General features: G+C 44.3%; 1 protein-coding gene across 3 annotated transcripts; it reads right to left on the bottom strand.

Annotated features, from left to right (window-relative positions):
- Window positions 1-1990: 1990 nt before the first annotated feature.
- MGST2 (microsomal glutathione S-transferase 2) lies at window positions 1991-25108 on the bottom strand. 3 transcript variants are annotated; one of them, XM_035023030.1, is made up of 5 exons: window positions 24570-25108; window positions 19759-19858; window positions 6073-6143; window positions 3090-3171; window positions 1991-2637 (listed from the first exon to the last, which is right to left on the bottom strand). In XM_035023030.1, exons 1-5 carry the CDS (start codon window positions 24625-24627, stop codon window positions 2508-2510), a joined length of 441 nt encoding a protein of 146 aa, XP_034878921.1. In that variant the 5' UTR covers window positions 24628-25108; the 3' UTR covers window positions 1991-2507. The 3 variants fall into 3 exon arrangements, with proteins under 3 accessions (XP_034878921.1, XP_034878922.1, XP_034878923.1); XM_035023031.1 differs by lacking the exon at window positions 19759-19858 and having other exon boundaries at window positions 2010-2637; XM_035023032.1 differs by lacking the exons at window positions 19759-19858; window positions 24570-25108 and adding an exon at window positions 11025-11254 and having other exon boundaries at window positions 2010-2637.
- Window positions 25109-27285: the final 2177 nt, after the last annotated feature.

Raw genomic sequence — 27285 nt, forward strand, 5'->3', positions numbered from 1 at the left:
CATGCAGCTCCCAGGAATTAGGACATTCTCTTCCCTAGCCACGAGATCATTGTCACGCCTCACACAATTAACATTAATTCCCTAATATCACCTAATTCTCACTTCATATTCAGACTGTCCCAATTGTCTCCCAAATGTCTTCCATAGCTGTTTTTTTCCAACCAGGATTTGATCAAGGATCCAATATTGCCATTTGGTTTTTATGCCTCTTAAGGCTCTTTTAATATAGAATGGTTCTCCATCCCCTTTTTTCTTAACACTTTTTTGAGACAATGAATCTGATTTCTAAAAATAAAACCCATCAACTCATTAATATACAAAACATATACCTATATAACTCTCGAAGAGCTCAGAGACCCACATCTCTCTGGCCAGCACGTTTCCTCCTTGTAGCCAAATTTATAGGAATTAAAATAATCAAGAGGTTGCCTTGGTGACAATAGAATTAGAACAAAGGAAATCAATTTTACGGTTCAGATGTTTAAAGATACAAAGCTCTGATATCCTGGTGTACCCATTCTTCTTTTTCCACAAGTTTTTAACCAAATGCTGTGTGTGTTTGTAGTTTATCTTTTTATTTTCTTTTTAAGATTTTATTTATTTATTTGAGAGAGAGCACAAGCAGGGGGAGGAGCAGAGGGAGAAGGAGAAGCAGGCTTCCCGCTGAGCAAGAAGCCTGATGTGGGGCTGGATCCCAGGACTCTGGGATCATTACCTGAGCCAAAGGCAGACGCTTAACTGACTGAGCCACCCAGGCGCCCCTGTAGTTTACCTTTTTAAATAGCTCCAATTCAGATGCAAAATAGAAATTGTTTATAAATCCTCAAGTGCAAGATTGGGAAAAGTCGAGTGTTCTTTTCCCCTCTTCAGAAGGATATGATTATGCAGTAATTGTTCTTTGGGGTCAAAAATTTGCATTCTTTCTTCCTTATTGTCTTCAATGTGTAAAACAATTAAATGTCACAATACAAGTCACCGTAACTGATCAGAATACTAACAAGCAAAAGGCCATAGAAACACAGCATTTTAGAGTGAGTAAAGGCCCATTTTACCCAAGGAAAACGGAGGCCGAGAGCCGTGAAGAGCTGCGGGAGGAGGCCCAGCACGTCCTAGAAGAGGGTTCGTGTTGCCGGGCTCTGGTCTTCGCTTCTTCACTGCCCGGCCCCTACTGTCGAGGTGCCTTACTCGAAGGCAAACAGCCATTGAGTAGGATCCTGATAGCCCCATCCCCAGACCGTTATGTTCTCAGTGTATTCGTGAATATTTAGTACTGCTACGTGGGGTGCAGGGCGGTGTCATCTCTTCCCCACTATTCTGGAAACGCTGGTGTTTAATTGTCTTTATTTCTTTTCCTAGTATTCATAGTCTTTAAAACTTCCTTTGTACCCACCCGGTCAACAGCTTCTTGAAGATGCCCATAACAGACTCGAGGCTGTCCAGATTTCTTTAGAAAAATGGACAAAGAGCCCTTTTCCGGATGTTAAAATGTGTTATATGTGCTCATAATTCCATTTTCCTAACATCCCTGAAGACTGTGAGGTGAACTCATTCCCAGCCTACAGATGAAGAAAGCAGGGACGCCTGGGTGGCTCAGTCGTTGAGCGTCTGCCTTGGGCTCAGGTCATGATCCCAGGGTCCTGGGATCGAGTCCCCACATCGGGCTCCCTGCTCTGCGGGGAGCCTGCTTCTCCCTTCCCCTCTGTTGCTGCCCTACTTGTGTATTCTCTCAAATAAATAATCTTAAAAAAAAAAGAAGAAAAAGAAGATGAAGAAAGTAAAGGAGGGTCATTTGCATTGTGCCACACCGTGACCGCACTGCAGGGTCACAACAGCTGCCGACCCCAAACCGCATGGGACGCAGGACGTACAGCGGAACCCAGCTCTAGCTGTGACCGTGCCCCTCCTTCCCCTGGCCAGGGGCAAGGACATCCACTGCACACTAGTCTCTGAATGGTTCCTTAAAAATGAATGCTCCCCCTTTTTTTTCTTCTTCCTTTTTTCTTTAAAAAGTAAATTTCGTACCCAGATTTGTTTTGTGCTATTAGTTGATGACTCTCTTCTCTGGCTACTCTACGTGTTTGCCTGACGTCCCCCATGTGCAGCCATCTGTTGCTCTCCTACGACCAATGAAGTGAGCACGGCTGCCTTATCAGCATCTGTCTGGAACGTTCCATCAAGACATAAGTGGGACGATCATCAGAGGCAGGGGACGATGGTGGCCCCATAGAAAACCCAGCACACGGTCAGGGTGCATAAGCAATCGTGACTTCAGCATGCGCTTCCAGAACCAGAGCCCGTGCACTTCCACTGAGGATGTGGCTCTCTCCCCTCAGGGCGGACTTTAATTCTTAAACAGGAAATGTGTTCTCTAATGGGCATGTTCCTACAAAGCCATTTCAGGAAAAACAAAACAAAGACTTCTTTTAAAGAATTGATCAATTGACCGCACATGACCTTCAGGGTGGAAATAGCTTCTGCAAGCATTTGGGCAAAGGGAGGGGGTAACGTCAGAAGTGTCTCAGTTTCTTGGCAACATTGAGGTCCAGGTATTCATCCAGAAAGCTGTTTGCAATCCCCAGGGCGCCTAGGACCGTCAGCAAAGCCAGAGTCCCCAGACTCAGTCGGAAACCGGTGATCCTACAGGACAGACACAAAGCAGAGAGGTGATAACCAGCTGCAGTGATGAAGGGAAGCGTTCTGAGGCAGGCTGCTCGTTGCTGGCACCGCCCAGAGCTTCCATGCTTTTGCCATTTGAAAATTTTGATTCGTCCCAGAAATCCAAGGGGATGCCTAGCCACAGAGGCTGGCCCCTTTGCACACTCAAAGGATGATCAAGACTGGGCAGGATTAATTCCTTTGCAACTTTTTGGAGACTGTGCACAATTCTTGCAAGGATTTCAAGTGTGGCGGCCATGAGTGCACACTGAGTGTACAGTTTGTACTTGACGTTCCCTTCTTACCCCTAGTTGCTCACAGCCTGGGAAGAACCACGACCATCGGGGCTGCCAATACCCTCAGGAACGCACAGCTAATTCAGACTCCATCTTGCTACTCTTTGCCTAAACACCCAATTCGTAGGTTCTCCTTACCTTTTTTTAGCTGCTTCTGAATAGCCCCAGAAATACTGGTGACGGGCATAAATGTAGACCACACCCAGACAAGTAGCAAAAACTACAGAGAGAAAATAGAGAAGATACAGAATCTGATGGCGGTCTCTCAAAATGTGGGATGACACCTGAGAAAATGCTCACAAAACGTGTGTGTGTCCAGAATACACAAACAACTCTGACAATTCAATTGTGAAAGGAAAACAACTTAATTTTTTTAATGGGCAAAATATTCGAATAGACAATTCATGCAAGAAGATAAGCAAATGTACCAATAAGCACATGAGAGTTCTTTTCAATATTATTCAACATCATTCAGTATCAGCAAACTGCATCTTAAAACCTCAGTGAGAGGACACCACTGCATACCCACTGGAACGGCTAAAATTTAAACAGACCAACAACACAAAATGTTGGCGGTATTGGGATCCTCATACATTATTGGTGGGAGTGCAAAATAGTACAGCCAGTTTGGGAAAAGTGCTGGTAGTTTCTTATGAAGCTTTGACCCAGCAATTCCATTCCTATATATTTACCCAAAAGAAATGAAAGCACATGTCCATAAAAAGACTCGTACAGAATGTTCATTGCAGCTTCATTCACAATAGTAAAAAACGGGAAAGAGCCCAGACACCTATCAATAGGAGAATGGATAATCAAACTGAGATAATCATACTACAGGATACCACTCAACAATGAAAAGACACGGATACTTGCAACAACATAGCGAGTCTCAACATTTTGCTGAGTGAATGAAGCATTGCACAAGAGTACATACTGTAAGATTCCAATTATGGAAAGTTCTAGAATGGACAAAACCAAACTATGATGAAAAAGACTGGACTAGTGTTTGCCTCTGAAAGTGCCTAATGAGGAGGGGCATACGAAGGGGGGCATAAGAAAACTTTCTGGGGGCGCCTGGGTGGCTCAGTCAGTTAAGTGTCCAACTCTTGGTTTCAGCTCAGGTTGTAATCTCAGGGTTGTTAAATCAAGCCCCACCCACATGCTTGTCCCTCTCCCCCTGCTCCTCCCCCTGCTCGCTCTCTCTCAAATAAGTAAATAAATAAATACAGTCTTTAAAAAAAAAAACTTTGAGTGGTAGTCATGTTCTCCTTCTTGATGGGCATACACTTGTTAAAATCATTGAATGGTACATGTATGACCTGTGCCTTTCACTACACAGAACATAAATTTTACCTAAAAGAAATGTAAAGTGTGGCATGATCCTCTGCCATCTTGTCCAACAGAAAATATCAGTATCTTCCCTTACCATCAGGGACCTCTCTCTTCCTCAGCACCCAATGGATGCAAATTTCAAGAGCCCTCTGGTACACACTTGAAGTCTATCTGTGGGGCTCTGATATCCTGGATAAAATTAAATTCCTTGTTTTATTAGATCACAAACCTTTTTTTTAGTTTCTACTCTATACCGGGTATCATTCTAAGGATTGGGGTTAACAGTGAAATAGATACAAGTTCCCTACCTTTACGGAGTTTATCAGCAAAGACAGACAACACGGAGAAAAATTAGAAGAACATCACAGAATTGAAAGTGCAGTGAAGGAAATGAAGCAGGATGGATGGAACAGCAGGGATGGAGGCGGCCGCCCTTAGAAAGGGGTCAGGGAAGGCCTCCTGAGGGGAGGACGCTTGTGTGGGGCCTGCAGGTGAGAAGGAGGGGGCCAAGTGAAGAGATGAGGTGAGGGGTGGGCACCTGCCTGTGAGGGAGGAGGTGGAGAGATCCTGAAACAGGCTGCAGTTTTGAAGCCCCCCCCCCCCACCTTTAATGACTTAACTCCCGCGAAGCCAATGAGAATTATTCAGGACAATTAATAGGCAACGTAACTTTTCATGAGAAAGAACGAAAATTATGACAGAAAATCCTTTTCTGACAGTGGGCCTCATTCAGCCCATTACAGTGAAATATCCAAAGGGTCAAACAGCAGAGACTGAGTCCCATTATCAAAGGCACTCTTCTTATTAGTTGTTAATGCCGTCTTACCTGACAAGGAACAACCCCCTTCATTCATGCCCTCAGGGGACAAAAATGTGAGTTGGAATAGAGTTAAGAAGTCTCTCTCTGAAGGACATTTTATCTGAAATTCCTCAGTTGACAGTAAAAATTACAAGAGGACAGTGATGGGGTTGCCTTTGAAAGCAGCTGGATTGGGGTTTACTGCAATCTCAGCCATCAAGTGTCAGACCCAAATGAGGTGATGAAAGTTATCAGAAAGCAAAAGAGATTGAATTTCTCCAACTAAGGTATCTGGTGCTCCTCTGACCCCCGGTGTTAAAGAGACAGGCCAAGTTGGGTTAAGCCTTCAGCTCACCGAGGATGTTCCCAGATGTTTGCAGAGCTGCTACACGCAGGGGCATTTTGGGGAACTCAAGAAAAGGTACCTGGGTTATTGGGGAAACACCTGTAGACCCTGCCTGTACCTGAAAGCCAGTTTTCTCCTACACTGATCAATGTTAAGTTGGTCAAATTACTTAACCTGTGATTTAGTTTCCTCATCTGTAAAGTAGGCATCAATTATAGAACCTACTTCATAGGAAGGCTTTTAATCCTATATATCCTGTACATTGGATAGGTTTGAAAATTTAAAACAGTACCTGGCACATAGTGAGTGCTCAATAAATAACAGCTATGATCATTAGGGTGAACTGTTGCAGAGAAACTAGAATTAAGGAACCAGAGTTGAAGACAGAGCTCATGTCATTTTCATCCGGGAATGCCCAGCATACAGTTTGTTCCAAGTTTGTTTTTTTTTTAACTGAATTAAATTGAAATGAAGTCAAAGTTAGCTTATCTGCGGAACAGTGCTCTTTGATGCACAGAGACATGGATTATTTTGTTTAAAACAATTTCCGGGATCAGTAGATGTATGGTTGCACATCTGTTCCTTAATGGTTCAAAGAACCACAGTCATCATTAGAACAGAGGTGATCGTATTTTGAAAATTACCTTGATTGAAATACCATCCAGCCATCCACAATGTAATCAGAAAGATGGGGTAAAACTCCACACAGTTTTGTCTGCAGGAAAAAATAAAGACATGGGTTATTTTTTTTTTTTTTAAGATTTTACTTATTCATTTGAGAGAGAAACAGAGATAACAACCGAGAGAGCACGAGCGTGGAGGAGAGGCAGAAGCAGGCTTCCCACTGAGCAGGGAGCCCGACGCAGGGCTCGATCCCAGGACCCTGGGATCATGACCTGAGCCAAAGGCAGGCGCTTAACGACTGAGCCACCCAGGCGCCTCAGACATGGATTATTTTATGAGAAAACTAAACACGAAAACATTATGCTTTCATCTGGAAGTAAATGTCTAATCTCTTCTTATAAAAATATTATAAGAATTACATAAAAACTTAGATGTCTTTTCGTGTCAAATGATTCTTCCAAGTAAGACTCAAACATTGTTTAAATCTCAGATCAGGGCCAGGAAGCACTTTCCTACATGTAAGCCGCCGGTATTAGGAATGAATTCTAGCTCTTTTCCAAAAGACAGACCTTGAGATGGCCCTTATTCCAAGCCTAAAATTCACTCCACATCTTCTCTAAAGAACCCAGAAAATAACACAATTTATATTAATCGGATCTCTTCCCCAAAATTCCTACACACTCACTGCCTTCCTCTTGAGTTATTCAGCAGTTAAAAATTAGTTTTAAATAATTCCCCTAAAATCTCCTGACGTAAATGAGTATTTTTCATTCCCATTTTATGGAGGAAAAAACTAAGTCCTGAGAACACAAGCTGACCGATGCCTTGCAGAGAATCCAAGGTACTGGGTCACCACCAGATTCCAAAGCTCTGTCCTAACATCAAGTCAAATTGCCTCTATTCATAGAAGACTTGGACGGAAATTTTGACACTATTTTAAGCAAAAAGGAACCGTTCTCTGGAAACGGTAATTCATCTGCACCTAGCAAAGAGGAAAAAAAGATGAATTATATTCATCCTTGCCGTGCTACGCCCCCAAGTGATCTTGGTTGGGTTGGCTGAGCTCCTTGCTGACGGTATCACAACCGGAAAGAACTCTACTGTCATCTGTAATGTCTTGAGTTGATCCTGGTGACAGGGGCATAGTGTAGAGAATTAGAAATGATTCCACATCCTTCCTTAAAGCTTGTGTACTTAAGGCTATAAGGCAACTGGCCCAGAAATAGTTGATACCGGTTCTTGAAGACCTGTATCTTCTAGCTGAGGTCACCATGACTGGTTTTCTTTTCTTAACTTAAAAAAAAAAAAAAAAGTTGTTTTATTTTGCTTTTGCCACCAAGAGGGCAACACAGGTGGCTCCTGAATTTCCTTCCTCCCACAGATATGCTGATTGTATAACCACACACAGAGCAATCCCCTCTGAAAGAAACCCAAAAGCCAACTGACTCCTACAGTGGAGGCAAGACTTTTAAGACTTCCGCTTGAAGGCTGGGCCCCCAAAACCCCTAGCTCTGAAAGCTAATGGGGCTTGCATCCACAGGATTCGGGGGAAGACTCTAGCAGGACAGTGGCAGGATTCCTCCCTTCAAGTGCTTGCCAGCAGGGGCTGTGTCCCTGTGCACCTCCCCTGGGGCTCCGGGAAGTGACCCAGAAGACAGAGGGAGGGGCTGCTGAGGTCCTGGGTCAGCAGGGGTGCTTAGAAGCCATTGAGATTCAGGCAAGGGTGTGTCTGTAACTGCATTTGTGCTCCCTGTGGGTGGGCGGAGCCTGGAGCATTTGGGCAGTTCTGCTGTCCCTCTGTCCCCTGTAGGCAGTTAGTCACTGTTGGTCCCACCCTGGCCTCAGCTCTTAGTGGTGCTCATTATCCTTTGCTCCTGGCCCCACTTTTGCTCACCTGCCTTAAGCCCTAGTCCCTCTGAAAGGGGGCTCTGTCCATGTCTTAATATCACCTCTCAGAGATTGAAAATAATCTCCTACGGCCAGCCCTGGGGCCTGGCTATTTGCAGATGGTCTTCTCTATAGTTGCCTGCTGAGAATACCAGGTATTGCTTGGTCTTGACATACCTTGCATCCCATTCTGCCTGTTCAGTAGGTCCTCTTCCCGTCCCCACCTCCAGCCCCCCCAGCATGCGACCATGTCTTTCTGCCACCACAGTTAGGTGGTTCACGCCTGGATGTGTCCCAAGACAGCTTGTTCACAGCGAGTCATCCACAAACATTGTTTAACTCAAGGGGACCAAACTCGGAAAATGTGTTCTTAACAATCTTATTGGTGACTAATTACAGTTACATTGACAAGAAAACTAAAATGAAAATCATTTCTGGTCTCTTGTGGACACGAAAGCAGATATCTTCTGTTCCCCTACGACAGGTGATCCTCAGGAAAAGTCTCCAAATGCAACAGGAAACAGTCTTCCAATTGGAAGCGGCTGTGCCCATTTCCCTTCACATGGAAGAGAGGGGGTAGCTGATTATGGCCACTGATGAACTGTCCCCTTTCCTGCATGCCCACACTGCGGGAAACGTGTCTGTCTACTCTTCCTTGGTTAGAGCCCTCTGTGCTCAATAATCCTGTGCTCTTTTGATATTTAAGTTTCCCATAAAATGATTAGGGGAGAAGCTTTTCCTTTGTTATAGGCAGATGTCACCATATGCCTCAAAGTCTACCCAGGGACAATAACAGGAAGAGTCTGTTAGAAAGACAGTAGGGTGACCAATCCTCCTAGTTTGCCCTAGACTGAACATGGGACTTTGAATTTTATAACCAGGACGGTCCCAGATACATTATGTCGGTCTGTCCTAGGGTTTCCTGGGACGCAGAACTTTGAGTAGGAAAGCCTTAGGCAAACCAGAAAGAGCTGGTCACCAGAAAGGATGACCTGAAGGAGCCTATGGAGATGGACTCATTAAAGCTGCTGAAATCCCTCAGGCTTCATCCCCAACCCCAAGGGAGCCTGGCTATGGGGCCCCAGACTCATGGCCACTGCCGAGTCTCACTTGGACCCAAGGGCCGGCAGTAGTGAGGGCAGTCCCGAACTAAGTACCGTTTGACCCTGGCTCAGCATGAACTGTGTTGCTCAGTTCACCTCATTTTGGAGAAAAGAATCAAACTGTGGCCTGATAGCCAAACTGGGCAGTTCCTAAAAACACTGGTCTCCAAATTTTGTTGATTGTGTAGTTCTCATGGTTGCATAACCCCATTAAAAACAAACAAACACATGTCCTCCTATATGTAGCACAGGTAGCTAGCTGGCCTCAAAAGTTTGTGCTGTGGAGTAGGGGCTCAGCCAGGGATTAGATTCTGGGCCGTCCTGGATTTGGGCGGGGCCATTTCCTGCCAATGGAAAGAGAAAGTAAAATATGTCACTCCTGAGCCAAATGGTTAAGAAGCGGGTGTGCCAAGCTCCCTTCCCCCACATACTGGTTGAGCAGAGAGAGCTCTGAGGACATGGATGGGGACAGACCCCTTAGATGGATGGAGCATTGGCCTCTAAGGGGCCATGTGGAAGGCCACTCCACCAGGAACCCCCATATGGGACCCTACGTGACCAGGATATAAACTTCCATTGTGTTAAGCCACTGGGAATATGGGGTTGATCAGTTAGCACAGCTGATAGAATCAACTGGAAAAGAATATCATCTACATGATAAAACACACACAAAATAGAAATTAAAGAATGAGATTTTAAGAGCAAATATAAATAGAAGCTCCCAAATTTCCTCACCCTCATAGCAGATTACTTAGTGCACCCTCAGCATGGACACATCACTTGGGAGAATTCTGACCTTAAACTCTTCTGAATAGCTCTGCTATGGGGCGCCTGGGTGGCTCAGTCATTAAGCGTCTGCCTTCGGCTCAGGTCATGATCCCAGGGTCCTGGGATTAAGCCCCGCATTGGGCTCCCTGCTCCTCGGGAAGCCTGCTTCTCCCTCTCCCACTCCCCCTGCTTGTGTTCCCTCTCTCCTGTCTCTCTCTCTGTCAAATAAATAAATAAAGTCTTTAAAAAAAAAAATAGCTCTGCTATTTGGTAGATTTCTAATAAAGGCACAACAGGAGACTGTGTATGACACTCTTGTTCATAGAAAATGTGAACCAGCTACCGAAGGGAAAAACCTGATTAGCTAGAGTACCTTTCTAATAATAGAACACGTTCAAGAAATAAAAACAGACAAGGCCACTTAAAGGAAGCGTCTTAGGAGGTTTTCTTCTTTTGAGTTTTTGTTTGCCCCTTTTTCTTTCTCCTTCTGTCCGGGTAACTCATTCGGAAGCAGTGGCCTGCCCACCGCCATGAGCGGCTTGCTCTATTAGCAGATGACCCAGCCTCAGTCTGCCGGCTTTTGACCCTGGAAAGTCTTTTCGATTATTGCACTGGCTGAGGGTCAGAGCAACAGGTTAATATGCTCGGCAAAGGTTCACGGATGAAAGGTGCTGGAGCTAATCTTTCTATATAGATTCTTAACTATCTGAATTGCTCCTTGTCGAGCAACCCTGTGTGGGGACACCAGAGGGCAGTTACCACAGGCAGCAGGAGGGCAGGATCGAAGCCCCATTCACGAATGCTGCTGCTAAGCACCAGGATGAGCGAGCAGATAAGGGAGCGAGGCTCGCAGCTCATCCACGTTCCTGCGGCTCCTCGTCCCCCCCCCACCTGAGACTCAGCCAGCTTGGGTGACAGAGCTGTTTGGTGGTGGCATGGACTGACTGTTGGTGTCCCTCAAAATTCATATGTTGAAGGCTTAACCTCCAGTGTGGCCGTATGTGGAGTAAGAAAGTACTTAAGGTTAAATGGGGTCAGAAGGGTGGGACCCTGATCTAATGGGGTCGGTGTCCTTATAAGAAGAGACACCAGAGAGCTCTCCGACACCCCCAGACTCACTCTGCCCAGCCCCTTCTCTGTCCTTGAGGGCACACACCGAGGGAGGAGATGGCAAGAAGGCAGCCATCCGCCAGCCAAAAGAAGAGAGCTCTCACCAGAAATCCAAGCAGCCAGAACCTTGATCTTAGATCGAGATCTTGATCTTCCAGTCTCCAGAAGTGTGAGAAAACAAATGTCTGTTGTTTAAGCCACCCAATCTGTGGCATTTTGTTCCAGCAGCCTGAGCTGACTAATACAGATGGTTTGTGGAGGAGGTTGCTACAGTTTGAAGAGCTCATCGTTTAGAGTCATTCTCTCACCTCGGGGACCCCTAGCCCTTTCTTTTTTTTTTTTTCTTTTTTTAAGATTTTATTTTTATTTATTTGAGAGAGAGAGAATGAGAGACAGAGAGCACGAGAGGGAAGAGGGTGGAGGGAGAAGCAGACCCCCTGCCGAGCAGGGAGCCCGATGCGGGACTCGATTCCGGGACTCCAGGATCATGACCTGAGCCGAAGGCAGTCGCTCAACCAACTGAGCCACCCAGGCGCCCCACTCCTCTTATAACTTTTACTTGGAGTGATAAAAGTGGAGAATTTATTTATGAGAGAGAGAATGAGAGACAGAGAGCACGAGAGGGAGGAGGGTCAGAGGGAGAAGCAGACCCCCCGTTGAGCAGGGAGCCCGATGCGGGACTCGATCCCGGGACTCCAGGATCATGACCTGAGCCGAAGGCAGTCGCTTAACCAACTGAGCCACCCAGGCGCCCCCCCCAGCCCTTTCTAACTCAGTGGATAAGTATACCTTAGGCTTTCAGCTAATATCATATCTAAGATGGGTATTCTTATAAGAAAAATGGGGATATGGTTACTGTCTCTCTTTAACTTATTTGTACTTATTTTTTTTTTAAAGATTTTTATTTATTTATTTGAGAGAGAGAGGATGAGAGACAGCGAGCACGAGAGGGAAGAGGGTCAGAGGGAGAAGCAGACCCCCCGCGAGCAGGGAGCCCGATGTGGGACTCGATCCCGGGACTCCAGGATCACGACTTGAGCCGAAGGCAGTCGCTTAACCAACTGAGCCACCCAGGCGCCCCAAACTTATTTGTACTTATTACAAAAATAGGTGATCCACATTACTTATAATCCCAGTGTTGCACAATACCTGAAAATTTTTCTTTGTGAATTTTCCTTTCTCCATAGTCTCTAGACATACATTAGATCCACTAGTTTTAATCTCTAAATTTCAGGATCTGAATTCAAAGTAACTATAAAAAGTAAGTGAAACAGCAAAAACAAAAAATTTACAGCTATAGCAGCATAAGAAGAGGGTAATATTTCTAAAGAATGCCCAGATTCACGATGATTGGGTTTACTTGTGACAGCCCAATTCTGGAACAGGAACTGAATAATTCAATATTAAGCAAATAGGGGTGCATTCAAGGAACCAAGCGAGAGGAAATTCTTCTATCTTACCCAGCACTAATGAAACCATTGTTGGGACACTACATATACTCTAGGCTTCAGGTTTAGAAATAATACGAAAAATCTTAGTCTAAAGAGAACAACCAAAAAATTTTAATGGTTGGGGGAAAAAAACTGAAGAATTATTACTACCTAGCCTCAAAATACAGAGATGAAAGATAATAATGGTCCCCAACTGTATGAAAAAGAGTGGGGTCATTAGCGGCTATTCTTCTCTTATGGTGAGAATAGAATCAGAGGGAATGTACTTAAATTGCAACAAGATCAAGGTATTACTTGGATCTACTTTTTAGATTTATAAAAGCCTTCAATCTAAAGGGATCAAGGTACTCAAATTAGACTAGATAAAATTTCCTAAGCTTAGCAATAACATGAAGGAATGGCCCTTGTTGAAACTATAGTTGCTTTGTTCACAAGTTTAAAAATGGATTCTGGCAAAAGACTACAAAACTCTAGAGAAAGTCCTCTCTAAGGCCCTCTCTATAGGAAGGGAAGAGGAACTGAATGGGGAAGAGGCCCTGGGCTGGTAATATGGGTAAACTGGGCCCCATAATAATCACCTCTGCTTGGCAAATGAATATCCAACCTGAGGTGAGCTCGAGACAGGAAATAGGTTACTTCCGTGGTGGTCAGAGGGACCTCAAAGTGATTGTTAGGAGATGTCAGTTTCCACTTAGAGATAGGATTAGTCCTAACACCAGGCTTCTTGGCCATACTTAGGACAAAGCTGGAGGAAAAAAGAGTAGGGGAAAAGACAGCATTTCTGGTCTAGCCACGATCGTAAGACCCTCAAGAGAGGCTGAAGGACTCAATGCTTTGGTTCAGGAGAGCCAGAAAAGAAAGTGCATTTCCTCTCAGGGATTTGCAGAGCTCAAGAGAGCCTACCCTTGAAGACAAGAATAGCCAAGTAGGCTTTGGAATGACCTGGTTATTCCAGGGGATCCTGCCCTAACTACCTCAGATAAAATCAAAATGGCTTCACTAGCAATGAATTCAATCTGATTTGGCCTGACTTACCTAAACCTTATAGTCTAAGCAAAGATTTGGTCTAGTGCTATGGAACATCTAAGAAGAAATTCAGGGAAGTGAATAGGCCATCCCCACTCACCCTTCCGAGAGAACCCAGGACAATTATTACTATGCTCTTAAGGGTGTTGTATGACTCCTCACTCCCTCTGCCCTAATTATTGGCCATTATTTTTTAACCCCTCTTCATTCTGCGTGATTAATCAAACAGAACAAACAAAACACTTCTAACAAGGAAATTAGGTGTGTATATTTTTTTTATAAACAGAAACTTAAGAGATATACTTCCAAATGGTGTCCAGCTACAGAAGAGAAGAGAGAGGGGGTGCCTGGGTGGCTCAGTCAGTTAAGTGTCCAACTCTTGGTTTCAGCTCAAGTCATGATCTCAGGGTTGTGAGATTGAGCCCAGAGACGGGCTCTGTGCTCAGCGCAGAGTCTGCTTGGGATTCTTTCCCCCTCCCTCCTCTTCTCCCCCTGCTTCTTCTCTTCCTCACTTCCACCCCCCCTCAAATAAATATATAAATCTTAAAAAAAAAAAGGAGAGAGCAATAACTTGAAAGAAATCAAATTTGTGGAAAGTATAAGAGCAAACAGAACCAGAAGCAGCCCAAGGATTGAGCGTGACAGAAGCCCAACACTCCCCAACAGAAAGTTCTTAGATGACAGAAGACAATGTAGGAAGATGTGGAATTTCCTCCCGTGATGATTTGTATAAATAGTACAGTGTCTCCCAAACTTCAAACATTAATATATCACTGTCAAAATTTTAGCGTGACCATATAACACTATTTTTCTATAAATCAACTATATTTTTTTTACTTAATTTAGGGAGAATGAAATTTTATGAGTAGAAAAAGAATATCACTTTCTAAATAAAGTATAAAAATAAATCCCATGAGAACAAAATTTGCCAAGTTCTCATTAGATGCTGTTGATTGCTGAAGGCTCAGAGCATGAGACCCTCCTTCTGTTGAATGGAGAATGGATGTTCAAGAGGTGTTGAGAACACATCACGAGGACTCCATGCTAAACATGACAGAGTGAACCCATGTTTATTTCTTCTCCCTCCTGAAAGCTCACTAAAATGCCAGTAAAGGAAAAAAATAGATATAAAGTCATCGAGAACAAAGAGAGTGGGAGCAGACACAGCAGTGGAAGAGAGATGTTAGCAAATTTCTGAGGAAGGACAGCACTCAGGGGAACAGGAGCTGAGCTGACAGAGTACAGACAGATGAAGCCTCAGTGCCTACAGAAGGAAGGACCAATGAAGACTAAGACCCTGCTCATCCCAGAACCCCAAGAGGCTCGGGAACTGGGGACTCCGGGTACCTTTGAGGCCAAAGGCTGAAAGGGAAGAACTGGTTGACAGACTATAATAAGGAGTGCTTTAGTTCCCCTCCACCTCTGAGCCCCATCCCTACTTCCCCATCCAGGAGATGGGAGGTCTATTGTCTAGAGAACTCGAACCAGAGAGTCACAGGGGGGTCCAGGAATAATGGAGGGTAGGGATAAAATTCTGTACTGAAAAGTGTGCGCACCTGCATACGTGTAGTGGAAGAACCTTCCTTTCTTCACCCACCACACTTCCAGGTTTCTAGAAGTGAGACCTATTATACACATCCTCCTCCCTCACCCTATACTTGCCTGTCCCCACTGGGGGCTTAAGGGTTTTCTCTAGAGAAACCAAATGGTCCCAGAAAGAGAACCGACAGATAATGACATTTGGGGCTCTCCAAAAAAAAAGCTGCTGCTCATCAATCACCCTTTGGTGAAGCTGCCACTCGGTAAGCCCCACCCATGCCCACAGAGCTTCCAATTCATTTTCTGATACTCTTTATTAAATTGGCACAGATAGCCAATCAAGAACCATTGACATTTGAGTAAAGCTTCTAAGATCTCCCTTGCTCAGATTTCTTTGCTGGACCCTTGTCTTCTTGACTTCTAAGGCTGATTCAGTCCTTGCTCCTCTTCTCTCCTTTACCTACACCCACTCCCTTAAAGAGTTCTTGCAAAAAAAAGAGATTTCTTCCAGTCTTGTGGTTCTAAATCATCTTTGTGTGCCAATGACTCTTGAATTTATATTTCCAGCTCAGATCTCTCTGCTGAGATCTCTCTCTGTCGAATGGAGAATTCTGAAATGCAGATTCGTATATCCACCTGCCTGCTATCTCTCTACTCAGATGTGTAAACAATGTACTAGGCTATTTCCGACCAACAAGAAAGGATCCAAGTAGCTTAGTGAATGACAATGCTTACAGCCTCTCCTTAGCTGTAGCCTAAGTCACATCTCGGACACAACATGTCAAACAGAACCTCCCAGTCGTCCTCCCAAAACTGCTCTTCCTGCTGCCTTCTCTCTTTCTGTTGTCTCTCTCTGTTGTCTCTTGGGATGCTTGGGCCAAATCTCTGAGGTCGCTCTTGACGCTTCTCACACTCCGTATTTATTATGTCAGGAAATTCTCTTGGCTTTATCCTCAAAACATATCCAGAATCTGACCATTTCTCACCATCTCTACTGCTACCTCCCTGGTTCAAGTTAGCCTCCCAACCGAATTTCCTGCTTCTACCAATGCCTCCATGTAGACTGTTCTCAGCAAAGCAGACCAAGTGATCCTTTTAAAATATAAGATCGTGTTACTCCTCTGCTCAAAACCTAGTAATGACTTTCTCTTTCACTCAGAGAAAAGCCAAAGTCCTTACAACGGCTTTTAAGGCCCTACATGATCCATCCATTACCTTTCTGACTTTACCTCCTACCACTTTGTCAGCTCCTTCTCTCAGCCACACTGACTTCCTTGCTAACCCACCAGGCACATTCCCACTGAGGGTCTTTGCACTGGCTAGTCCCTCGGCCTCAAGAAGGTTTCCTCTGCATGTTCACATGGCTAACTTTTTACCTACTTCAAGCCTTTGCTCAAGTGTCACCTTCTCAGTGGGGTCCACACTGACCACCCTAAATAGCAATCCACCCCTCTGCCCCCTTACAATGCTCTCCTTTTTCTTAACACTTACCACCTCTTGCATAATATAGTATTTTCTTATAATATTACCTGTTTACTTTCTGTCTTCTTTGACTATAAGGTAAACTTCAAGAGGGCAAGGATCTTTGTCTAATTTTTTCACTGATAAACTACGGGAACAGTGCCAGGCATATAGAGGTGCTCAATAGATTTTTAATGGGCAAATAATAAATAAAAATGAAAGACAGGGGCTAAAATTGACAAATAAGGAACTTGGAAAAAACAGAAATTATACAAAAAATTTTTTAGTATATGTGCTGCCGAAGCGAGCACTATACAAAAAATTTTTTAAAAATATTATCATTAAAATCTTCAGATAAAAGAGATTAAACTGTATCCATAAAACAAAAAAGGGATAATTTAATAGCAGCAGCAATAACTGAAGAACAAAGAATAAAAATTAATTCTTAGAAATTAAAATTGATATCTGAATTTTTTTTAAAGATTAGTAAACAGAAGTTCAAGAAATTTCCCAGAAAAAACAAAAGTCCAAGAAGATGAAAAACCAAAGATAAAAGAAAACTAGATGACCCATCCAGAGGTCAACATAAAACTAATATAGGTTTTAAGAATAAAGGAACAGGGGCACCTGGGTGGCTCAGTCATTAAGCATCTGCCTTCGGCTCAGGTCATGGTCCCAGGGTCCTGGGATCGAGCCCCGCATCGGGCTCCCTGCTCAGAGGGACATCTGCTTCTCCCTCTCCCTCTCCCCCTGCTTGTGTTCCCTCTCTTGCTGTGTCTCTCTCTCTCTCTGTCAAATAAATAAATAAAATCTTAAATAAATAAATAAAAAGAATAAAGGAACAGAGAAAATGAAGAAGAGGAAATTCGGGGAAAAAGACATTTTAAAAAAATTCTAGAACAGAAAGACATGAGTTTTCAGGCTATAAAAAAAGCCTTATCTATGGTTCAGCAGAGTGAAGTCAAATGCCTCTAAGCAAGCACAGCACCATAATATCTTAGGACATTGGGATGAGGGGAAGATCCTAAAGCCTCCACAGTTTCCAAACAAAGAACTGGGAATTAGAATGGCACAGAACATCATGACAATATCAGTGGATACCGGAAAATAATAAAGGAATATTTTCAAAATTCTAAGGGTAAGGATTTTTAACATAGAAATGCATGCCTAACTGAGCCATCAATCAAATGTGAGGCAGAATAAAGGCATATTTAGAAAAGCAAAGTCTCAAAATTTGACCAACTATTCACCCTCTCTCAGGAAACTTCTGCAGGGTATGTTCCACCAAAATGAGAGAAAACCAATAAACAGGAAAATAGGAGATCCAGGAAAACAGGCAATCCAAATCAGGAGGATATGAGGAAAATTCCTAGGATAATGACAGAAGGTCCCACAATGACAGCATGTAGCAGGTTTAAAAAGCATACTCCAGACCAGAGCAGAAAGATGGAGGACTCAAGCAGAAATGATCCAAGAAAAAAAACAAATGGTATTACTAGATTAATGTATTTGAATGTATTAAGAGAAGATTTTCAGTTCTGTTAAAGATTTGAGGATGAAACTAAGCAAACAAATAAACAAAGAGGCAATCATTAACCCCAGATAAAACAAAAAATTTCACAAGAAGGAGATGAAATCATAGTATACTATTTGACTCAGCTTTGAACATTACTTATTTAATTACAATAATATAAACATTGGCTATTGGTTTAACTCAACAAAGTGATATAACTGTACTGGAAGGTGGAAGTAAGGAAATGAGGAAGTAGAGAGACATGAAATTTTTTCTTCCATAAAAGGAAGCTAATTGATAATGTCTAAAATTTGTGAATCAATAAATAGCAGTGAAAGCATAATGTTTAGAAATATGGAAGTAAATACCAAAAGTAGTAGTCAGAAGGGTGCCGATGGTTGTCTCTGGGGTTGGATTGGCAGTAAGGAGAGTTATTTGTTGCTTTCAAGCTTGTAATCTCACTTTATTTTCAGACCACATATGTGTATTACTCTGATAAAAATAAATATTGGAGTGTGGGACAGACTGGCACCAAACCAATGCTTTCTTCTTGACATAATCATAAAGATTCAAAGACAATTGAAATGGAAATGAGTTTCTCATCATGTAGTTCAACATTACTGAAAATCGTATCTTGGGCATAAAGTTTCAGTCAAGTAAGAGATCAAGCTCTGGAGATCTGCTGTACAACACGGTACCTCTACGAACAATAATGTTTTATACATTTAAATTTTTTAAGAGGATATATCTCATGTTACATGTTCTTACCACAACAAAATTTTGTTGAAAAAAACATGTTTAGGCACCTCTTAAAATTATCTCTTCTATTAACATACCACACTTCCAAGCCTGGGGAATAGTCTGTGCAATTCTTGTTGAAGCAAAGAGATGGACAAGAGAACAATGCTGTCAGTTCAAGGATCACGACTTGCCCAAAGTGATTCAAGATGTAACAAAAATCTGAATAATCCAATCATCATTAAAGAAATCAAATTCCATAGTTTAAAATTTTTTCCATAAGGAAAACGTCAGTTCAGATCATTTTACAGGCAAATTCTAACAACTTTGAAGGAACACAGTCTCCCAGTCTTATTAAAGTTCTCTGAGAAAATAATTCTCTAACTCATTCCATGAGACTAGTATAATCTTGATATAAAAGTGAGACAAAGATCATAGAAGAAAGGAAAATTATAGGCCCACATCACTCATGACATAGATGAAAAATCCCAAAATATTAACAAAAGAACCAAGTGACATATAAATGGTGACACATGCAATGTTTCTAAAAGCACTTATTTGGGGGATGAAATCTAAAGGGAGCCCTAGCATCTGCAGCAGCCAAATTCATGGTGTTTATGGTGGAACATTCTGTGTGCATCTGAAAAGACAAGATGATGAAAATCACTACAAGTTTGTGTGAAATGGAAAGCTTTCTCATTCTTACAGGTTTGGAGTTTTAGGAAATGGTTCATGGGCAGAGGGTAAGACTGACCCACCTCTGTTCCATGTGGAAAGGAAAAATAAAGATAGAAAATTGATGTCATAATTAATCCAGCTGGAGGCTATTGAACTCTCAGCATACTCAAGGGACTCTTTAACCAAACTGCCATGCTTAGAGATGTATAGCAGTCTTTCTCAAGATCCCAGCCTTTTCTGTAAGTGTACCCTGTAGGTGGGTAGAGACTCCATGTACTAGATGCTTCAAGCTTCAAGGATCATGAGAAGGGGTTTGGCTGTGAAGCGCGGTTTGTTCCAGTGGGATACCTTCTCTGTACCTCCTTCCCCAGATCAGAATTCTCTATATGTGCTAGGCCCAGACCCCAGAAGGGTGGGGGAAGCGTTACTTACTGTGCACGAAATATCCTTTCAAACTCTGGTGACCCAGAGACTGCTGGAGGTGTGACTTTGTATTTTAATCTTGCCTTTCCTACATGCAAAGCAAAATAACCTGCAAGTATATAGAGGGATTAACAATTAAAATGTGACACATCACTATTGATTAGAAAAACACAAATTTAAATCATAATTAGATACCACTACATACCTATTAAAATGTGTAAAATTAAAAAGACAAATCATATCAATTAAAAAAGAGAGGTAAGGCTCAGCCAGAATTCTCATACACTCTGGGGGGAACATAAAATGGTACCATCACTTTGGAAAACCATTTGGAATGGATTTTTTTAGTTAGACATACATAGACCATATAGCCAATCATTCCACTCCTAGTTATTTCCTCGAAATTAAATCGTATGTCCATACAAAAACTTGTACACAGCAGCTTTATTCATAATAGCCAAAAATTAGGAACAACTCTGCAATTGTTAATTTTATTGTGTCAACTATGCTAGGCCATGGTGCCCAGCCGTTTGGTCAAACACCAGTCTAGATGTTTCTGTGAAAATATTTTTTGGATGTGATTAACATTTATATCAGTAAACTCTGAGTAAAGCAGATTACCCTTCTTCGGTGGATGGGCCTCACCCAATCAGTTGAAGGCCTGAAGAGAAAAGCCTGAAGTTCCCCAAAGAGAAAGGAATTCTGCCTCCACACTACCTTCAGGCTCCATAGTGCAACACCAATTCTTGCTGGAATTTCCAGCCTTCTAGCCCGCCCTGCAAATTTCAGAGTTGCCAGCCCCCAAAATAGCTATGAACCAATTTTTTTAAATAAATGCCTGTGTGTGTGTGTGTGTGTGTGTGTTGTATTGGTTTTGCTTCTCTGGAGAACCCTAACATAAATGTTGGTCAACAAGCTAATGGATAAACAAATTGTGGTATATGTGGTATATCCATATAATAGAATACTATTTGACAGTAAAAAGGAATGAACGATTGACACATAAAACAACATGGACGAACCTCAAACATATTATGCTGAATGACAGAAGCAAGACCAGAAGAGAATAGTACTGTATAGTTTCACTTATATAAAATTCTCAAAAATGCAAATGAATCCATAATGACATAAAACAGATCATTGGCTACCTAGAGAGGACAAGAGCCAGGAGGGAGGGTCACAAGAAAACTTTTGGGAATGATGCCTCCCTGTCTGACTCAGTTTCCCTACTATGAAATGATTATGACTTTGTTCTCCTTCCTTGGCCACATTTGTTGCATTAGATCATCCAAGCCCAATGCCAGAGTCACTTACATCTGATGACCAGCCCTGTAAAGCTCATTGGCTTCCAGACCCATGCTTCCTCCTTGGTCAGATGTTCTCACCTCCTGTCTTTATCACCCTCTTTCTGCCTCATAATTAACTCTGGGGTCTATGATTTCGCTTTAGATTATTTCTTCTGGTTTCGGTTCCTTACCAGTTCTCTCCAATACAATTCCGATCTTACTTATTTTAGTACCTACATACCCATTTCCTACTTGCTCATGTTTCCAAACTAGTTTCCTTTAGCGCACCACGTTCCTAGCTTGTGTGACAGTCTTAGGCGTGATGCATTTCCTCCTGAGACCCAATACTATCTCCCCTCTGACAAGTCAGTAAATAGTGAGCCTGGTTCAGTAAGGGCTCACACAGCAGGCCTCTTCCCACCCCCTGACTTCCTCTCTGCTACAAATAAACCGTTGCTCAGGATTTAAACGCTGTAGCTGAACATCTAGAGTGTATAAATGCGTAGCTGGAGTCTCTCATTCAAACTGCAGTGCCACCCTGAAGCCAGCCAGAGCAGGGTGAAGATCCGGAAAATGTGGGACTGAGCACTGTTTCCAGCCCTGGCTAAATCCTCACGAGGCAGCACGATTCTGGGGGCGCCGACGAGTCATGAGCCCCGCTGGAGCCAAAGAGGAGATGTGTCTGCCGAGGGGAAATAGGGAGGCTGTTCTGTACCCTGCTGCCACCATGGCCCCACGGCCTCGGAGAAAACACTTGGTAAGGCTTCTTGCTTCCATCTGTAAGATGGAAACAATGAAAGATGTGTGCTCCTTGATTTACACGTGGTAAATGGTGCAAGAACCCGGAGCTTCGAAATGAAGCTGTATGTGAAAGCCTCGAAAGTGCCGCCTTCCTCCCGGCTGTGCGTAGCACCTGGCCGCACCTGGCCACACCTGGCCACACCTGGCCACACCTGGCCGCACCTGTCTGCAGCAGCGGCGACCGTGAGGAACGAGCTCCCGGCAACGGCAGGGGTGTTTGAATGCTCCCCCCACGCCCAGCCCACCCACAGCCCCGGGAGGAAGGATTCAGTTGGGCCATCGTCTCCCAGAGGAGGAGAAGCCCTTTCCGCGCTTCCAGGTCTGGGGCCTTAGAGAGACCGTGGCGACCGCTGGGATCACATGAGGAGGGTGGAAAGGCTGGTTTACCTTTTCTGGACGGCACCATTTTATTTCCCTCCCTACCAGTCGCCTAAAAACTACTTGGGAATACTCTCCTTTTGCTATGCCTGTCTCTCCTCTTTTCTTCACTTTCTCCGGAGGGATGTATGTATGCTGGGGTGAGTGAATCGAGACACCCCCTCCCCCTGCCCCAGCCATAGCTCAGCTTCTTGACTGTGTGGCTGCCTCTCAGTCCAGCGGAAACTTCTTTCTGTGCGAAGCAGCGGAGGATGGGGACTGACCATGCTAAGCACCAACCCCAGGCCGGGCACCCTGGGGGGCATTTCTCACCCAGCGTCCTGCTTAACCCTCTTTGATGAGGACATTGAAGGACAGAATATCCTGGCCAGGGGCACCCAGCTGATAAGTGGCTGAGCTGGACAGATAGGAGACTGTCTGTCTTCAAACCCTGACCTGCTTCTACCATGGTTCATGGTGTTCCTTCTCCATAAACACACTTTTGCAGAAGCAGCAAATTCTGGTCCTTCATGTCAACTCAACAGTTCTGTCTTCTCTTTCTCTCTCTCCCCGACCCAATCAGTAAACGTTCCCTGTCTACCGCTGTTAAAAAAGAGACAACAGGCCCCAAATGGAGTTATTTGCACTAAGCTGATATCACGGAACTGAGCCTTAATCCCTCACTTAATGACGGTTTCAACCTCTCCCAGAAGTGGAATCTTACACCAGCCAATCTGGAATTACCTGGTTAGCACTAGTGAGGCAATCGGCCCGATAGATAAATGCTATCTAAAAAGGTGCCCTTTGCCACAAACAATCCCCCCTTCTGCCTGTAAGTCTTTCATACTGTACAGCTCTCCAGATTGCCTGTCTGTCTGCTAGATGGGATGCTGCCTGATGCATGACTCGTTGAATAAAGCCAATAAGATCTTTACAACTTAATCAGTTGAGTTTTGTTTTCTAACACCACCAACCACCACGGGCCCAGTCCCCTCTCCTCTCCACCCACTCCCACCCACCCCCACCTGACCTCTGGCCACAGTTCCCACTGTCCCCTGCACCCACCAGCAAACAGAAGCCTCTCTGTGAGGCTGACAGAGGCTCTGGGGCATCTGTGGCCCCACTCCTGTGCTCCCTGCAGCACCAGGAAGGGGAAACAGGGATGGTATGCTTCCGTGGAGGTGTATGTGAATCAGCGGGTCAGCACGGGGGTGCCCAAGACCCAAGTGCTGCTTTAGATGGCAATAAACATCCTGCTCTACTCTAGAATGTGAATCAAACCACAAAATGTGTGTCATGGTATCCTATTTTCATAAATACACAAAACACACTGATTAGGCAAGACACTGAACATGCATGCAGGGTGGGACTTTATCCAAAGCTGTGGTCCCTTCATGCTGTGGCCGTCTGTGCACCCTGGCTCTGCACCCCTTTCCTGGGAGGCGCACACTTAGAAAAATAAATATGCACGGTTGGTTCCTAGTCTTGCTCCCCAGTGTCCAGACCCTTTTTCCCATTTAGCATGTTAAGTTGATATCATAGATAAGATGATAAGAATTGAGCAAATGTGACACCCCCCCCCCAATGGAGCAAATGCTCTTTACATAACCAGGCAATTGATATACCCAATAATCCTAGTGGGAAGGTGCTTTAAGGTTTCCCATTCATCACCTAACCTGAAGCTCGTATTTCTGCACATTTCTTTAAACCTGATCTGATTATCATACCTACCGTAGGCAGTTCATTTTTAAGAAACATTAATTAAAAGATCAGGGTTGGGGCGCCTGGGTGGCTTAGTCGTTAAGCGTCTGCCTCGGCTCAGGTCATGATCCCAGGGTCCTGGGATCGAGCCCCGCATCGGGCTCCCTACTCCGTGGAAAGCCTGCTTCTCCCTCTCCCACTCCCCCTGCCTGTGTTCCCTCTCTCGCTGTGTCTCTGTCAAATAAATAAAATCTTTTAAAAAGTAAAATTTAAAAAAAATAAATAAAAGATCAGGGTTCAAGAAACCACAGCCATGGTCTAAAGCAGGTAAGATGTTTCCGTTGGAACACTCCGAATTAGTGTGGATAGACCTCTTCCATCAGGTTAGCTGGTGCTTTTCTACCACCCATCTGAACTGGGCTGTGGGTTGTAACCACAAACGTGGCAGAATCGCTGGGCTCAGAGAGCCTACCTCGGCCCCTTTTCGAGAACTATTCCCTGGAATGTTCCAAATCTCTGTCTCCAGGGAAAGAGGCGTGGATGACCCAACCCAGAGTAGACTATGCCACCAGGAAATAAGTATGAACCTCAAAACCAGACCTCCCTCCCCCTGCCACACACACACACACACACACACACACACACACACACACACACACTGCCTGAGACTCTTACTTTGTTGACAGGCCGACAGGACTGAGACAGCAGCCAGCAAGATTGAATGCCCAGCCATCTTTCACATGGAACGCTCTGGTTCAGGGAACTATTTGTCGAAATCCAGGGGATGATAACAGGCACTCTCGACTTTGTAATGTTGACCTTCCTTATAAGGTAAACAAAGCCGGAGGAGAGGGGAAAAAAAAAAGGCCGATGCAAATGGCGGGGTGACCTTTGCTCTGGAACAGGAATTGGGAAGGCAGGTCGATCTGGAGCTGCCAGTCACAGATCTCTATCTGGCCGGGTTGCTGCCTCCCGAGCTTGCTGGAAGTCTCTCTCCTCTCTGGCGCTGGGGCCGCTGCTCAGCCTGCAGGATTAGCCAGCCCTCTAGCAGCAACACCAGAAGGTAGACTTTCTTCTCAGCCAATTCGGAACCAACTTCCCCTCCCCCTCTCCCAACTCCCCGGACCCTCGAGTCTCTTCCCCAACTGCAAGGCCCAGCTGAGCCCTTGCTCACTTCTTGTGGGAAAAGAGATGGAAGCATTTACTTAATCCCACTGAGATTTAAGGCTCATTTAAGTGGATTCTAACTTTATTCTCCGGTAAGTGGCAGAACTTAGATTTGAACCCGAGTCTAGCAGATTCCAGTTGTGCAACACCCCCCCCCCCCATATCCTACTGCCTCCCACTGTCACCTTGACTCTCCCATGGGCATGGTGACCATACATTTAAAAAAATAATAAACTAAAGTGTATGTTCTGAGAAGGAAGAGGGCCCTTAGGGGAAGAAGTGGAGCAATAGTTTAGGTTGACTTTTTTTTTTTTTAAAGATTTTATTTGATAGAAAAAGAGAGCGGGGGGTGCCTGGGTGGCTCAGTTGGTTAAGCGACTGCCTTCGGCTCAGGTCATGATCCTGGAGTCCCAGGATGGAGTCCCGCCTCGGGCTCCCTGCTCAGTGGGGAGTCTGCTTCTCCCTCTGACCCTCCTCCCTCTCATGCTCTCTGTCTCTCATTCTCTCTCTCTCAAATAAAAAAAGAAAAAGAAAAAGAGAGAGGGGAGGAACAGAGAGGGAGGGAGAAGCAGACTCCAAGCTTAGCGGGGAGTGGGATGTGGGGCTCGTGGGGCCCGTGGGGCTCGAGGGCCTTGATCCTAGGACCCTGGGATCATGACCTGAGCCAAAGGCAGATGCTTAACCAACTGAGCCACCCAGGCGCCCCTAAGTTGACTTTTATAAGACACAGCACAACGGGCATCATGCCAGTCCGAGCAATGCCCCACACCACCAGGCCCAGTGCAGATCCCTCCCTGGCTAGGGGCTTCTCTACAGAACCCATTTATAATAGCCCCTCCCCTCTGTCAACACAACCCTTTTGCTCCTTAAAGATGCTGCATCCTACAAAATAAAGTTGGGGCCCCGTTCTCATCTCACCCCCCAGCTCACTTAGAGGGAGCCCCAGGGCCAGCAGAAGGCCTATGTGCTTCAGCCTCACCCAGGTTTGCACTTGGGCTCCCTCCCCTGGCACTCAGTGATGAACAACCTTGCCCAGGATGCTGAGCCTGAGCCTCAGTTTGATAAGATGGGCTAATAAGGGCTGAAGGGACACAGAAGTGCTATAGGGCTGTTATGAGGATTGAATTAGTTAACATTTATCAAGCACTTAGAACAGCACATAGCATCCAAAACTGTGTTCGGGGTTTGTTAAATAAATACACAAAAGGGCTTCATGTAAGGGGCCAAGGGCGGGCCACCCCAAGAGGGGCCACTTTGGCATGAAGATTCAGTTAAACAGCGGTCAAATCCAGCAGATTCAGAAAAAGCTCTTTACCTCCCCCCCTCAGCTGCCTAAAAATAATTTAGAGAACCTGCTTCAGGAAGCGAGGTATCGCTGTAGATAACCACAGTATGATATGTATTAGGTGTGGTCGATAGAGAAGAACTTAATCAGGCCTGTTTGATCAGAGTCCTCTATGTCCCATTTTTTCTGTATGGCCCAGCGAACACTTGTTTACCCAACATTTACCATTTTTCATCTTCCTGTGAAGTGCATTCCCTCCCTTTGAAGTCCCAGACCTCTACCCCCTTCTCCTTAGTTCAGAATGACATGTATACGTCATTTTGCCTCTTTTTGGAATTTCCATGTTTATCAGGATTCCTCGGATGTGCACCATTAAATTTGACTTTCTCCTGTTAATCTGCCTCAAGTCAATTTGATTCTTAGTCCAGCTAGAAAGACCCTTGAGGGGACAGAAAATTCTTGCTCTCCATCAGCATCTAGAAAAGTACTTAGCATATTATGTACCTAATGTTAAAAGATATATTTTAAAAGGTAAAAATCATGCCTCTCATACAAATATAAAATGAAAACACATCAAAGGTTTTATCAAATTCATTAATGAGGGAACCGAGATGACCTTTTAACTAGTTCAAAGGAAAATTTTAAAAAACCACACATATATGGTGTTAAAAAACAAAACTCAGCTGAGTACATGTTAAAGACCCTATTGGCATTATTCAACTACTCATGCATCCAGCAGACAGGAAGGAGCTCTGAGGAGCTGTACGAAATGAAAGACTATTCTAGGCAGAAGGGGGGTGGAACAAGGAAGTTAGACCAGACAAAAAGTAAATTGCTTTTGCAAGGTTACTTTCCTTTAGGGCATGGCAGGGGTTCATCAGGCAGATTACTTAACTAATCCTGATCAGGTGATTCCTGATGGACTAGTTTAAGATTCCA

Source organism: Mirounga leonina, unplaced genomic scaffold (assembly GCF_011800145.1).
Source record: "Mirounga leonina isolate KUSES-001 unplaced genomic scaffold, KU_Mleo_1.0 Mir_176, whole genome shotgun sequence".
NCBI classification, from domain to species: Eukaryota; Metazoa; Chordata; class Mammalia; order Carnivora; family Phocidae; genus Mirounga; species Mirounga leonina.

Bases quoted from the DNA above. Each gene is read 5' to 3' on its own strand.
- MGST2 (XM_035023030.1), bottom strand. From the start codon at position 24,627: ATGGCTGGGCATTCAATCTTGCTGGCTGCTGTCTCAGTCCTGTCGGCC. The intron at 19,859-24,569 runs GTAAGAGTCTCA...ATATACTTGCAG, and splicing joins CCTGTCGGCCTGTCAACAAA to GTTATTTTGCTTTGCATGTA. The intron at 3,172-6,072 runs GTAATTTTCAAA...TTCTCTCTGTAG, and splicing joins TGGATGGTATTTCAATCAAG to TTTTTGCTACTTGTCTGGGT.